This window comes from Cibotium barometz, chromosome 19, assembly GCF_041138505.1.
Source record: "Cibotium barometz isolate CiBa-2024 chromosome 19, ASM4113850v1, whole genome shotgun sequence".
Taxonomy (NCBI): Eukaryota; Viridiplantae; Streptophyta; class Polypodiopsida; order Cyatheales; family Cibotiaceae; genus Cibotium; species Cibotium barometz.
The window spans coordinates 46,411,626-46,427,299 of NC_141064.1; the positions used below are offsets into that span (position 1 = coordinate 46,411,626).

Below are 15,674 nucleotides of genomic sequence, written 5' to 3' on the forward strand. Positions count from 1 at the left end.
TCCCACATAAGCATGAATCATGCAAACATAGAAGAGAAACAATGCTAGAATGCTCTCTCTCTCTCAATCTCTCTCAAGACATAAAGAAGAGCTCTCTATAGCACAAAAGGGGATTGTGTCTTTTCATTATGAGAAAATGCCTTATATACATTTGGCCCTTATTCACACTTGGGCGCCCAAAATTTACTTAATTAGGCCTTGGGTGGCTAATATCTCATAATGTACAACTTTTATAGTACCGTTTCATGACACTTATTAATGTCCTCAATTGGAGAATCATGCTACCTATGTAACAAGGAAGAGAATGAAACAAACACAAACATGAAGTTTCACCTCATGAGAAAGACAGGGACAGATGTCATTCAATAATGTCTTCAAAAGACTGCATGTGAGAACTTGAACACATACGAGAGAGAGAGAGAGAGAGAGAGAGAGAGAGAGAGAGAGAGAGAGAGAGAGAGAGAGAGAGAGAGAGAGAGAGATACGAAGTATTTGGTATTTGGAGAGCGGGTCACCTAGGGCAAAGAGGAGGTGACACATTCTAGCGAGGTCAAAACCATCAGGGGACTCTGTTCCTGCTCCTATGGGCACTCCAAGCTTATCATAGTTCTTAAGAGAATCCAAAAACTCCATAACATCATGAGCTCCTTCCCTTGCATGTCTATCTTTTACAAGAAATCTTGCACTAACCATGCCATTGCAGAAGAGGGGCATTATTCTTCTGAAAGAGGGCAAGCGAGGGCCTATAAAAGAGGTTTCTGGGAAGGAAGATGTGAGGGCTTGTAAAGCTACTCTCATGAGCCTCCTCCAACTAGAACTTGTGGGTTCGAAACAGGTAAGGTGCATGAGAGAGAGAGAGAGAGAGAGAGAGAGAGAGAGAGAGAGAGAGAGAGAGAGAGAGAGAGAGAGAGAGAGAGAGAATTCCAAATAGATGTTTTACTTTTTCTAAGGCACTATTTTTAGAGCTAGAACGATGCTTTGTTTATGCCCCATTCAAATTCAGTCACCAAGTGGGGAAAAATGGAGATGAGGGTGTGGTCGTAGGGTGTGCATTTCACACTACACGGTAGGACACTTTATATTTTATAACTCCACATATACAACAAGCATTGCTTGGTGGTATGAGAGAGTGGTTGTGGGGATGAGGTTTAGAGTTCAAAATGAATTGGAAGCATTTGTGCCTTATTAACATGGCTATCCCTTTGTGTTCGGCCTAGATAGGTTGGAAGGTTCTACACTGCAGGACACTTTATATTTTATAACTCCACATACACAACAAGCATTAGCTTGGTGGTATGAGAGAGTGAGTTGTGGGGACGAGGTTTAGAGTTCAAAATGAATTGGAAGCGTTTGTGCCTTATTTTAACATGGCGGTCCCTCTGTGTCTAGCCTAGATAGGCCGAAAGGTTCTTTTTCCGCCCATCATCTTTTCTCCCCCAGTGTGAATGGGGCCTTCGATTCGAGTTTTTATTACTTTTTTTCTTTGAATGCAATATGTTTTTGATTTTGGTACCAAGCGGATGGGAGTTGGAAACAGGGATCGATCCACGATACCCTGCCCCACACATGCACACACACAAACCAAATTTCGTGAGTATCAGAGCGATAGGTTCTCTCTCTCTCTCTCTCTCTCTCTCTCTCTCTCTCTCTCTCTCTCTCTCTCTCTCTCATTTTTTTGAGGGGACAAGCAAAGAAGTCGGTGTGTGGTGTTGCTGCCGAGGTCTATATATTGTCACTAGCTTCAAAATACAAAAACGCAAGGGGGTGATGTGTGGAGGGGAAGATTAAAGCTTGAAAATGCTCGCCCTCTCTCTCTCCCCCCCCCTCTTTCTTTCTCTCTCTCTCTCTCTCTCTCACACACACACACACACACACACACACACAAGCTTTTTGTTCCATGTCTCTCTCACAGTGTCTCTTTTCTCTACGACACACTCTCTCTCTCTTATGTTCTCTTTACTCAGAATCCATAATCTAATATTATTTTAGTTTGATGATATAAATGGGACAACTTATTTTATTTGTTGTGCCTTAGGGAAATTATTCATTTTTTGTGTTGTACATGCATGCATGTATGTGTGTGTGCGAAGGCTAGGGTGTCATTGTGTTTTCACATAAGCAAAAGAGAGAGTTTATCCTATTTTCATGTATGCAATATATGGTGCACTAAAAGATTTACTGAGCATGCATAATAGTAAGGGAGTATGCTCTTCAAGTAAAGTACTAATTATAGGATATGCTCGACTGGGGCGTAGCCCAAATGCTTTCAACTACTATGAACAAATGTGGTGAGACGGTCTCTTTCCATATAGAGTGACTTTTGCTTGCATTTTGAAAGCGTGTGGCACCTTAGGAGCGCCTGACAAGGCGAAACAAATTCATGGGTGAGATTACAAGAAAAGGATTGCTGCAAAACCATGATGGGCATGGCGCTATGGTCTTGAGGAATGCACTAATTGCATTTGGGACGTGCAAGGAACTTTAGCAAGGTAGAAAGTATTCTAGGTACCATGCCAATGCAAATAGATTTTACCACTTGGTTAGGCTTGCTCGATGCATGTCGTTTACATGTAATGTATAGTTGGGGAAGCATGCGTATGGTTTTGTTCTCTCTCTCTGCAATTGGCAGCATATAAATCGATGCTAAGCATTTTATATAAAGATGTTGATAAACTATTAATTTTTCAATTTTAGCATGTAGACATACGAGAATGACTCTGAAACTTTTGATATTCTTGTAGAATTTGGTCTTTCCATAAAAAGGATCTTCAAGTTGAGCAAAGAACCCCCTTACAACTCAACGATCGCATATGTAAGCTCCAATCTTTTTCTCAAAGCTCGCTTCCAACACGGGAAACTCCAACTCGGCTCCTAACACTAGGAGTCCCCCTCGCTAACGGAAAGGAGGGCGTTTCTTTCCGTGATTATTCATAACTAGGGAGAATAGCGCTCTGCGCACTTGTCTTCCCCTCGAGTGTGCGGCGTTTAGATTTAGACTGCACTTTTGACTCATATTTTTTGGTGTTAATTTGCATGGTGTGTGATGGGGTATTACCAAATTGAGCTTGAAACTAAAGAGGAATATGTTGAAGGCCGAAATGCCGGTTTGGCCGATAACAACCCTTAGATAAGGAAAGGGCCACCCTAAATGTGAAAAAGGTCCTTTGGCCAACCCTAATCCTAGCCAGTTGTTTTCTCTAATCACGTTGATGTTTAATCTTATGTCTTTGTCGTCTTGTTTTATTAAACGCGGGATTAGTCGTTTAGCAAGATGCATTGTATCGCTTCAACACGCTAATAAGGGGTTGGGCAAGACAACTTCACTGAATCCTGAATCGCACTCCAACACAAAACCCCTAACGTGCTTAACCACAAATTAACAAGCTTAAACAACACGACTAAACACGAGAGGGAGGCAAGGGTTCACAGCGACCATTCTTGCAAGAAGACTCAAAATCTCTCTCTCTATTCACTTCATTCACCATGGCAAAATGATACAAGCAGGGCCTTTTTACAGGCTTCTAGGGCAAGCTACCCTTTAGAGGTGTTTCTCGCGGACAGATGCGTTTAATCTTCAGTAGAATCTGCACTCATGTCATCTCAACGGTCTTATTGAAAGGTATTTCTCTTGAAACTGTCTCTCTAAAAAACGTTTTTCTGCAAGCCATGCCATGCCATGCCATGCCATGCCTAAGGATAATACCGACCGATATTGAAATAATTATGAACTTGCATCGCTACTTGCGCTTTTGAAGCGGGATTTTTTTAAAAAGCGCTTAGCAAAAGAAGGTTAGTCTAATCTCTTCTTTAGAATCGCCTGTCTGAAGCAAGGCTTCTTGCAGGTCTACATGTTGAGAGAGAGAGAGAGAGAGAGTATACTGTATGTGTGTGTGAGATTGTATCCGTGTCTGATAGAGAGAGTGATACATCTCAACAGGTAGGAGCAGGCTGATGAGAGCAGCTTTCCAGTCCCTCACATCTTCCTTCCCAGCAACCTCTTTTACGGCCCCCGCTTGCTCTCTTTCAGAAGAACAATGCCCCTCTGCAGCCATGGCATGGTTAGTGCAAGATCGCTTATAAAAGCTGGAAATGCAGGGGAAGGAGCTCTCGATGTTATGGAGTTTTTGGAGTACTATGAGAAGCTTGGAGTGCCCAAAGGAGCCTGATGGTTTTGACCTCGCTAGAATGCGCTGCCTCCTCGTTGCCCTAGGTGACCGGCTCTCCAAATACCCGGTACACCTCTCTCTCTCTCTTTCTCTCTCTCTCTCTCTCGTATGGGTTCAAGTTCTCACATGCAGTCTTTTGAACACATTATTGAAATGACATCTGTCCCTGTCTTTCGTTGCATTCTCTGCCTTGTTGTGGTTATGGGCAGCTCTTATGTTCAAACTCATGCAGTTTTTCGGAAACATTTTGTATCCCTCCCGTTGCAGCTCTTATGTTCAAACTTATGGTTATGGACCGTTACACACTCTGGCTCTCCCCTTCCCCCCCTCCCAACACACACACACACACACACACGGTGCGTGTGCACATGCGTATGATTGCAAACATGAAAAAGTAACATGCAGATGATGGCTAGGTGCTCACACAAGGAAAATAGTACACACCCTAATTGGTGTTCCTCTCTTCCCTTATCGGGTGTGTGTGTGTGCACGTGGCTGCGCACGCATATGCACACATTACCACACACCTGCTCTCTCTCACTCTCTAGTGTAAACACCTTTTTGTTATGATGACAATAGTCCTTTTGTATAGGTTGTTCATGTTGCTGGCTTCAAGGGCAAAGGCTCCACTTTAACATTTATCAGCAATATCTTACGGGCTCAAGGCTACTGTGTGGGCTTCTATACAAGGTATCACATGCTTTGACAAGCCAGCCTTATAGGAAGCACGCCAAGGTAGCTCAACAAGGCTGTGACGGTCCCGAATCTAGCCATATCTTAATCATATAACTTAATCTAAGAAAACATTAAAACTCACTTAATCGTGCTATTTCTACATAGCAATATAATCAAATCAATCTTCTCAAATAGCAAACAAGCATGTATGTCATATCAAAGATTCTTATCACATAAGCGCATTGCATATGAATTCTTTTTTAAATTTGTGCTCGTCATGATGAAGGCAAAACATTCTCAAAGCTTTTCCTAGTTGTGTAACGGTTTTCCGACAGGGCTATGCAAGTCTAGAGTGAGAAGCACATGTAAGATTTTTTAAAATCTGTTGAAGGCTTCTATACACTCAAATTGATGGAAAGTTGATATTTCTCTGCACAACCTTGTGTAAGGTGGAGCGCCTGCACACAATTGGCCCACTCCTATACACTCAAATTTGAAGGAAAGTTGATATTTTCTCTGCTCAACCTTGTGTTCTATATTGAAAATGGGTCGGAGTACTTGAACACAATTGGCCCGCAATTGTTACATATAGCCAAAAGATGAAGATGAAATCAGCTATGCCTGAGAAAGCTTTCTTTATGGATCCGTACCTCTAAATGCAAGAGTCTAATACAAGGGGGACAGGTACAAAGAAAGAATGGGTATAAGAATTGATGTTGAGGACATGGTGTGTAAATCACTTTGAGTCGAATACAATGTCTCATAAGATTATGAATGAGGTTGGGTGTGCTCAATATTGACTTGGGAACACCATGCTTCTGAAATGTGCCAGGCTGTGATGTTGTTAATTATCTCCCGCTGTCTCAAGGCCAAGACAGAGTCATGAAAGGTGTAGAGGAGTAAGGTCTTGCTATGCTTGGGAACACCATGCTTTTGAAACGCGCAAGAGTGATGCCGCCGATGATCTTCTGTTGCTACATTGAGTCATGAGAAGATTAGAGGGAGTAAGGTCTTACAATCCTTGCATTGCAATTTGCAATACTGACTTGCCGTCTAGGTTATGCATAAATAAAGGTGAAGTGGGTAAGGATGGGTTGGTACATGTGCGAGCTTGAGTCCTATCTCATAGTAATGATGCATGATAATTTTGTGGTACGCTTTAGGTTAAGTGTGATTAGATTAGAGACAGAGATGCATGTAAGGAATGCTTAACACACATACACACGTAGGTGCCAAAATGCAATTGTTTTATGAGTATGGGTTGCTGATATCCTAAGCACTATACAATGGACGAACAAAAACGCTTGCTGAAGCTTGCCCTTATGCTCACACTACTCTAGAAACGCCAAGAGAGTAGGGCAAGGTTAGAACACTTTATATGATGAGAATGAGAAAGGGAACGTGTCTATTCACACCCTTTCGAGAGGATGATTGATAGGTCTATTATTGCAAGTTTGTTAATTGGCCCGACACTACCACCTCAGCTACTTATGTTGACTCTGACACCATCGGCAACCACCGTGCTGCCTACAATTGTTGATGTTGCATCGATGCACATGGAGTGTCACATTTTCTCTCATTGGAATTGCAACCGCCCTTGTTAGAATTTGGTGCATCTCATTGTAGTAGGACTAAGGTTTGCATTCAATTGGTTACTTTTCCCATAAAGTCGGTTAAGTGACTTTATTGAGAGGCATACACCTAAGCCTATTTAAAGCCATGTCCCTCACATTTTCTACACACTTTTGTATTCACTTGGATGCTAGAGATGACTTTAATGTCCATACATATTGTGGAATAGTAGGTTGCCTTATGTATTTGGCAACAAACACATGCCCCGACATACAGTGCTCAGTCTTTGTCACTAGTAGCAGGGTCATGAATTGTCCCGGAATGAAGCATTGGGCATTGTTGAAGAGGATTACTTGCTATGGTCAAGGCACCCTCGACTATGGCCTCTTCTTTCCTTGGGGGGTTAGACCTTTTCAACTTCATCCATTTGCAGACTCTGATTGGGCTGGTGGCGGTGACACTCGTCATTCCACTAGTGGGAATGGCTTGTACTTGGGTGATGCATGTATTTCTTGGCGTAGCAAGAAACAACCCACTGTGGCTACATCCACTTGTTGTGAAGCTGAGTACAGGGCAGGTTTCACAACGACAATAGGCTGTGTGGAGACTAAGAGGCTACTTCATGACCTTCTCATCCCATAGGATAGTCCTACGACTATCTATACCAATAGTCAGCTCTTGTATGCACAGATTTAGTTTTGCATGCTTGCTTCGAGCACATTGAGGTGCACTACCACTATGTGTGAGTGGATTTCAACAAGGGAGATCCATTTTTAAAAGTGAATTTACATGTCTTCAAAGTGGATTGTATCTCTATTGAACTTTTGTTTTCTCAAATTTAAAATTCCCATTTTTGTATTGAATTTTTGGATCGAATTTTCGAACTGTATTTTCATACCTAACAACTATGCATGTAGCCACAAGCACATATACATGTGCCAACACTATCTGTACACAAATCTATATACTATGCATGGTAAAAAACAATGTTCGGAATCATGCAATTTTGAACAACCACTTATTGATACTCAATGCGAACACCCTCACACTCTCGGATGGAGGCCAAAACACACTTGCCACAAATTTCTGGTGCAAAATCGGAGTCTAAACATACATAGAAAAATAAGACATCAACCTTGCTTTGTGAATGGGACCTTATGTGAATAGCAGCTGTTCAACATACTTTGAACTAAATCCAAGTTATAGAATATTCTGCCCAGTTTATCAGGGAGGGAGACTTCACAGTCTTTGATCATAGTTTCCAGTACCACTCAAGAATGGAAAAACATATTCTTGCCCCACAGGAATGAGGTGAAGGTTGATGTTTTTATTCAAGTTTCAATATGTTGTTTGTGTATGTGCCTTTGTGATGTTCATTCATTATAACATTTTGTACGGTTTCTCTTCGTTTATGAGGCTTACATCTTATAATATGCTTCGAGTTAGCATTTTATTTTTCTTTGAAGTGTCATGCTGATATTTGAGGTCTTGTCTTGAAGCCCTCACATAATGAGCAGATGTCACCAATTGGCCGACCATTTGGTCCATCTCCAGTTTTTGCGTCTTGTTCACTTGAGGCCAGGCGGTGTCGGGAGCCAGACTGGTGCCACCCGTGTGTTAGCAGGATGGTGTCGTATGGACGGGAGCCAGATTGGTGCCACCCGTGTATGACCTGGACTGTGTTCGACCCATGGGATTGTCACCCCATGGAAGAGCCAGTATTCGTACCGTGTTTTGCCTATGGGACTGTCACACCATAGGGAGACTCGTGCCTGGAACTGTGTCTTACCTATGGGACTGTCACTCCATAGGAAGACCAGGTTTTTATGTTTTACGTCGTGCCAGTTTTGTGCCGACAGATATTTTGTACTTGTTCCATGAACGGGAGATATGTCCATGTTACTATTTGCACATGCACACATGTTTTGCATGTTTGAAACTGTTTTCGCATGACATGTATTTTTGTGTTTGCCTGCTTGACGTGTTACTTACTGAGCAGGGACGCCTGCCAGTGAGTCGTGAAGTCTGCTCTGTATTCTGACGAGTTTTGGTGCATGTGAACAGGTGGTAAGTATATCGCACATGTTGTTTTAATACTTTATTTCTAACCTTTTGATTTATAAGGTTACAAGTTCACACCCACTTAAAAGTGGGCATCTCCTTTGGGCAGCCACTTAGGGGCGAAGGTGGGGTGCTCCACTTAAGTGAGTGTGGGGGTGGGCATGGTCACCTACCCACACTGGTCACCCACAAGCAAGCGTGGAAATCACTATAGTGTAACCCCACTTTAATTTTATAAAAAAAAACCTTCTCCTTCAAGCGTGATCATCACCCGCTTCCACCATCTTCGTGAAGATCAAGAATCGGCGACCATCTCCTACGCTTCTGCTCCTACAGCAACCAGGCGGCTACCTCTGCTTCTTCTCTCTCAGGCGACTGCTTCTCCACATGCTATTGAGTCTCCCCTCCTACAGGTGGGCTGCGCAAGTTGCAGCCAGGCGTAGCTGAACTGCACAGGCTGCGAATACCCACATAGGCTGCAGTCCCAGGCGCCTGTGTACAGCAGCCAGGCGTCCCTTTTCTCACAGGCGGCTGAGCTCTTTATATGGCGGCTGTTTACCCACAGGCTGCGTTGCCTTGTTCTTTTGCAAGCAAACGTGGGCCATATTCAGCAGCATACAATAGCAGCCAGTTTTGTGACCATTACCAGTAGACCGTGGGCGTACTTCTCCAATACGCTGCACTCTGCAGCCGGGCTGTTGTTCCACCACCAGCAAGCCACACTCCAGCTATTCAGGTTGCACTTCCTTTCCAAAGGCGGCGTCTTCCGTCTTCAAGTGGCTCATCTCAGTGTTTCCCTCAAAGTAACTGCACATATGGATATTGGACTTCCTTTGCCATCCACAAGTAAGTGAATTTTCAGATTTAAATAAAGTACTTTGTGTTAAATCTGTTAAGGGATTCTTTTCCCACGGTAACACCCGTTCGGTGCCGGGTAGTCCAAGCTCTATTGGAGAACCTCGGTCTAGAGGTGTTGAGATCGGGAGAGCCAGGCGTTAGTACGAGAGTGCCTGTTTGTGCGTGGTCTCGGAACACCAGTGAGGCGCTCTCCGCGGAGTCCAATGAAAGCACAGGACCGTAGAGATTGGACCACGCTAGTTGTCATTCTGCTTCGAGCGTCTACTTCGAATGTCGACTTCGAATCTATTTGTTTGGTACTGTTTTCATATGTACATGGACATCATCTGGTTCTTGGAACCCATGGAGCATTGTATTTATTAAATACTCCCAATAAATATATGGGGGGTCGGCCCGTTCCGGCCCCAGTGCTTTCCATTTCATTTCATTTCAATTTCAAGTTATATTAAGTTGTCCATTTCAAATTGTGGTTTTAAAGTTGTGCTATTAAGCGTGTGGGTGTCCAACAGAGTCTTTCCACTTGACGGGATCGGTTTCATTGGTATCAGAGCACGGTTGTTTCCCTCTTCCTAGTGGGGAAACGAACCTGTGTACTGGACATCCCGCTTTTAGCACACTTTAAACACAATGGACAGCCAAGGCAACCCTTTGGAAGTGCCTAATTCGAGGGGTCCATCTAGTGCCTCTCGTGGGTCTGATGCCCTGCGAGGAAGACACAAGCCCCTTGAAAGGGTTAATGATAGTGAATCAAAGGGTCAACTCTTTCCAGGAAAGACAGTTATGCTTGAACAAGAGCCTGATGCTATGAGGACTGAAATGGAACATATGAGAAAACTTTTGCAGGCTCAAGAGCAAGAGTTAAAGTTTCTGCATGAAGATCCCCATGTGCAAAGTGCTATTGAAGCCAGGAAGGCTGATGCAATGGTAGATGTAACTTTTGAGTCCATGGCACGGGAAGTGGGCAAGAAACCAAGGGAGTTGGCACTTGCCTACCTCCTCCGCAAAGGTGATATCAAAGAGGGGGATGACGGAGAGCTGAAATTCAGAAATCCACCTCGTCTAAAGCATGGAGATCCCACATCTCAAAGGCTGAAATCTTTTATGCAAAAGGAAGAGGTGACAGTCACCTCTCGACATGCATCTTCTCCACAAGGCACAAAGCCTGACAGATATATGTATGCCAGTGCTCATGGAGGGCATGAAAGTCACGTGCATGCAAGACATGTATCTCATGGTAAGGGTGACAAGTCTGCTTCCAGAAAAATTTTGCCTTCTGAGTTGTCTCATGGAGAGACACTGCCTTATGCAGGTAAGTCACATGCATCTGAGTTTCAAGTTCGTGGAGCACATGCCACCGTGCCTCATGAAACTTCTATGACGGCCCATGGAGCCCATGCAGATAGGGCTGCCCCGTTGGACAAGGGAAAAAGAAAAAGAGAAGACCATGAGCCAGAAAGCTCAAGGAATTCAAAGCAGGTGACAAATCTGTCAAGTTTGATGTATTTCATGGTGAACATGATGCTTCTAAAGTGTTAGCATTTGTGGCACAGTTCGACATTGCTTTTAGCGATGAGGACTTTTTAGAAAAGTCAAAGGTACGTCATGCTAGCATGTTTTTGAAAGGGACTGCTGCTCATTGGTGGATCACTGAAAAGATCACCAAGGATCCCATTTCCACTTGGAAGGAATTTAAAGACAGATTCTATGCTCAGTTTTTGCCACCAAATGCGCAGCAAACTCTCACTCAAAAGTGGGACAGGCTGGAGCAAAGAGATAATGAAAGCGTGCAACAGTATGTTAACAAGTTCTGGAAAGTGTTGTTGGAAGTGACTCCCTTTATGCAAATCACCGAGGATGAAAGAAAAAGGAAGTTTCGCTCTGGACTACAACCAGCATATCGTTCGGGCATTGAATTGCACCCGAAACATACTTTGCAACAGCTCACAGCTTCTGTTCTTGCTACGGAGCAATTGGTGCTCAAGATTAAACAGGAACAAGGAGGTTCAAAGGGGAAGGACAAGGCTGTCCCAAATCTGCAAAAGGGTGGACAGCCACCTAAAAAGAACTTCCGGGATACCTACAAGGGTGGTAAAGCTGAAAATAACACATCTAGAGATCAAGGCCCAAGGAAGAACAAATTCGGCTTAACCCCGGAGCAAAGAGAGCAATATGCCAAGGATGGAAAATGCTTTTCTTGTGGTAGCAAAGACCACATGTTTCGACAATGCCCAGATCGCAAACCAAAGCACGAGGACAAGCAGACCAAGGCTAATGTACATGCAGTTCTTGATGTGCAAGGAAATACAGGTCATGATGCAAAAGAGCGAATGGTTTGCAAGGCTTGGGGGCAAATCAAGGATCAGCCCGCCTTATTCATGTTTGATGACTGTGCCACTAATAACTTCATCTCTATGCAAATGGCAGCTGCATTGGGTATTGAGGTTGAGAACATGGGACCTCAGATTCAAGCCGAAGCTGCATTTATTGGTAAAGAGGTGCAGGTTATCCCATTGATAGGGAAGTTGCGCATCCATATCCAGGGCTACCTTGATAATGAGCATTTCCTAGTTGCTCCACTCAATGGATGTGATGTATTATTGGGCAAGCCATGGCACCATAGGCTTGAGCTCCGCAAAGACTACAAGTCCAATATGATTTCTTTTATTCATAAAGGCCGCATGCATTTTATTGATGCTGGCAAAGAAGGGGATTCCATCCCGCTTGCATCACACATCCAAATTAATAAAGCAATGAAAAAGAGTCTTTCTGCGTACTTGGTTTTTGTTCGTGATAGCCTTGTACCAAATCATCAAAATGTGGATGCTATGTCTAATGATAGGCTGAATTTTCTTCATGCATTCAACGACTGTTTTGCTGATTCATTGCCAGGTGAATTACCTCCCCAAAGGCCCAAAGATCACCGCATAGATCTTGTGCCAGGTAGTTCTCCACCTAACAAACCCGCATACCGAGTGAGTGCTGCACAACAAGAAGAAATCATGAAGCAGGTAAACGAGCTTTTAGAGAAAGGTTTGGTTCAGCCCAGTTCCTCACCTTACTGCTCTCCTGTGCTTCTTGTTCAAAAGAAGGACGGATCATTCCGCATGTGTGTGGACTATAGAGCTTTAAACAAGCTTACCATCAAGAACAGATTCCCAATTGCACGTATTGATGATATTTTGGATAAGCTTGATGGTTCGGCTTGTATTAGCAGACTTGATTTGAAGAGTGGTTATCACCAGATACGCGTGGTGCCACAAGATGTCCATAAGACTGCATTCAGGACAGTCTTCGGATTATATTAATTTTTGGTAATGCCTTTTGGTCTCACCAATGCTCCTGCTCCTTTTAATCGTATGATGGATAGGATATTCCGACCCCATCGCAAGTTCATAGGAGTCTTCTTTGATGATATCTTGGTTTTCTCCAAGAATGAGCAGGAACACAGAACTCATTTGGTCATAGTGTTCGAAGAGTTACGCAAGCATAAACTTTTCATCAATGCCAAGAAAAGTGAGTTTTTCCTTTCAGAGATTCATTATCTGGGACACATTGTATCTAAGAATGGAGTTACAATGGATCCTGCAAAGATAGAGACCATTCGTAATTGGCCCGAATTGCAAAACGTACATCAAGTACGTAGTTTTCTGGGATTATGTTCGTACTATAGGCGTTTCATAAGGCATTTTGCTATGATTGCCACTCCTCTACATGATCTCACGAAGAAGAAAACTGCTTTCAAATGGACTTCAAAGGAATAGGATGCTTTCTTGCAGCTCAAGCATGCTATCATATGTGGACCCGTTTTGATTGTCCTTGACTTGCACAAGTCATTCGTGGTTGAATGTGATGCTTGTGGTGATTGCATAGGAGCTGTCCTAAATCAAGAAGGGCATGCAGTTGCATACGAGAGCCGTCGTTTGCATGATGTTGAGCTTCATATGGATATCTATGAGAAAGAGCTTTTGGCTGTAATTCACGCCTTAAAGATATGGAAACATTATCTTCTTGGGGTTGAATTTGTAGTCAAGACAGATCATCAAAGCTTGAGATACTTTCTATCTCAAACAAAGCTTTCAGAGAAGCAGATGAGAATGGCAAACTTTCTTTCCATGTTTCATTTTCAGATTGTGCATACTCCAGGAAAGAAAAAATGTAGTGGCCGATGCACTATCCAGGAGGCCTTATGTTGCTGCAGTCTCAGTGGCCTCTCATGGAGACTTATCTGCTATGAGAGATCTGTATCACTTGGATGCTGATTTTTGCCATATATGGACTGATTTGTTGGCTGGTCATTCACATGCCTCTTATGTTATCAACGAGGGTTATCTTATGAAGGATAATTGCCTATGTGTGGTGAAGGATTTGCGTCCAAAGGTTATGGACGAATGTCACGCTCCACCATATGCTGGTCATCGAGGTATCATGCCTGCTACTCGCATGATTCAGAGGTATTTCTTTTGGCCGAGCATGCGTATAGACATTGAGGCTTATGTGCGTGCTTGTATTACTTGCCAAAAAGTGAAATTTGATAGGCAAAAACCTCCAGGTTTGCTTCAGCCATTGCCTATTCCCTCGCAACCTTGGGAAAGCATTACTATGGATTTTATTATGGATTTGCCTAGATCCCAGCATGGGAATGATGCTATTTGGACCATTGTGGACAGGTTTAGCAAGCAAGCTCATTTCTTGCCCGTCAAGAAAACCATTAAAGCTGATCATATGGTAAAGCTTTTTCTTGCTAATATTTTCAAGCATCATGGTATGCCTAAATCCATTGTTGGGGATAGAGATCCCAGGACTACAAGCCTCTTTTGAAGGGCTTTATTTGATAATATGGGTACTAAGCTTGAGTTTTCATCAGCTTACTATCCCCAAACGGATGGCCAAAGTGAAGCTGCAAATTCAGCTGTGTTGGATTTATTGCAGTGTTATGTGGCAGATCAAAAGAGTGCATGGGAGAAGTATCTTCCACTTGTTGAGTTTGCCTACAACAATACGATCCATGCTTCCACGGGAAAGGCTCCGTTTGAGATTATCTATGGCATAGTGGTATTGCCACCCATCCTTCGTACCAAGGATGAGATATTTGCAGCTGATGAATATGTTCGTGACTTGGATGTTGCCTTTGGTCAGGTCCGGACAGCCATTGCAAGATCTCAGGATAAGCATAAAATGGCTACTGACAAGCAATAAAGGGACATGGAAGTCAAAGAAGGTGATTGGGTTTTGCTGAAATTTGAGAAGGCTAGGCTTCGGAAGAGGCCAGGACGAGAAGGATCATATCCTAAGCTTTCTCCTCGCTATTATGGACCCTTCAAGGTGATTCACAAGATCAATGAATTGTCATACAGGCTTGCTTTACCTAGTCACTGGAAGATTCACAATACTTTTCATGTGAGTCTATTTCGGAAATATGTGGGGCCAGATCCTGATGAGCCTGTCACAGAAGATCCACCAGAAATTGAAGAGCTTGAGGAGATCCTCCAGCCAGAACAGATTGTTTTTCACAAGGAGAGAAAGCTACGTGCAGGAAAGCTTTCCTGGAGATACCTTGTGAAGTTTAAGAATTATTTGCCTATTGATGCAAAGTGGGTAAATGAGGACTATTTTGTTGATTATCCACAGTTGTTGCAGGCATATCTTGAGGCTTTTCAGTTGAGGACAACTCTTTAGAAGCCCGGGGGGATGTCACCAATTGGCCGACCATTTGGTCCATCTCCAGTTTTTGCGTCTTGTTCACTTGAGGCCAAGCCGGTGTCTCATGTGAAGAGGCGAGTATTTTGCTGACATGGACGGGAGCCAGATTGGTGCCACCCGTGTGTTAGCAGGATGGTGCCGTATGGACGGGAGCCAGATTGGTGCCACCCGTGTATGACCTGGACTGTGTTCGACCCATGGGATTGTCACCCCATGGAAGAGCCAGTATTCGTGCCGTGTTTTGCCTATGGGACTGTCACACCATAGGGAGACTCGTGCCTGGAACTGTGTCTTACCTATGGGACTGTCACTCCATAGGAAGACCAGGTTTTTATGTTTTACGTCGTGCCAGTTTTGTGCCGACAGATATTTTGTACTTGTTCCATGAACGGGAGATATGTCCATGTTACTATTTGCACATGCACACATGTTTTGCATGTTTGAAACTGTTTTCGCATGACATGTACTTTTGTGTTTGCCTGCTTGACGTGTTACTTACTGAGCAGGGACGCCTGCCAATGAGTCGTGAAGTCTGCTCTGTATTCTGACGAGTTTTGGTTTATGTGAACAGGTGGTAAGTTTATCGCACATGTTGTTTTAATACTTTATTTCTAACCTTTTGATTTATAAGGTTACAGGTTC

At 43.4% G+C, this 15,674-nt stretch overlaps 1 protein-coding gene across 5 annotated transcripts in view; it reads left to right on the forward strand.

The window, feature by feature from the left end:
- Nucleotides 1–3,263: 3,263 nt before the first annotated feature.
- The window catches only part of LOC147628669 (dihydrofolate synthetase-like), a 42,096-nt gene continuing 29,685 nt past the window's right edge, over nt 3,264–15,674 (forward strand). For 2 of the 5 annotated variants that reach the window (XM_086813889.1, XM_086813887.1), the window contains exons 1-2: nt 3,860–4,233; nt 4,759–4,856. In XM_086813889.1, coding sequence (XP_086670015.1) covers nt 4,090–4,233; nt 4,759–4,856 — 242 coding nt within the window. In that variant the 5' untranslated portion in view covers nt 3,860–4,089. Of the gene's footprint in view, nt 3,620–3,755; nt 4,234–4,758; nt 4,857–15,674 lie in introns of those variants that run through there. The other 3 variants (XM_086813888.1, XM_086813886.1, XM_086813885.1) reach the window with 3 other exon arrangements.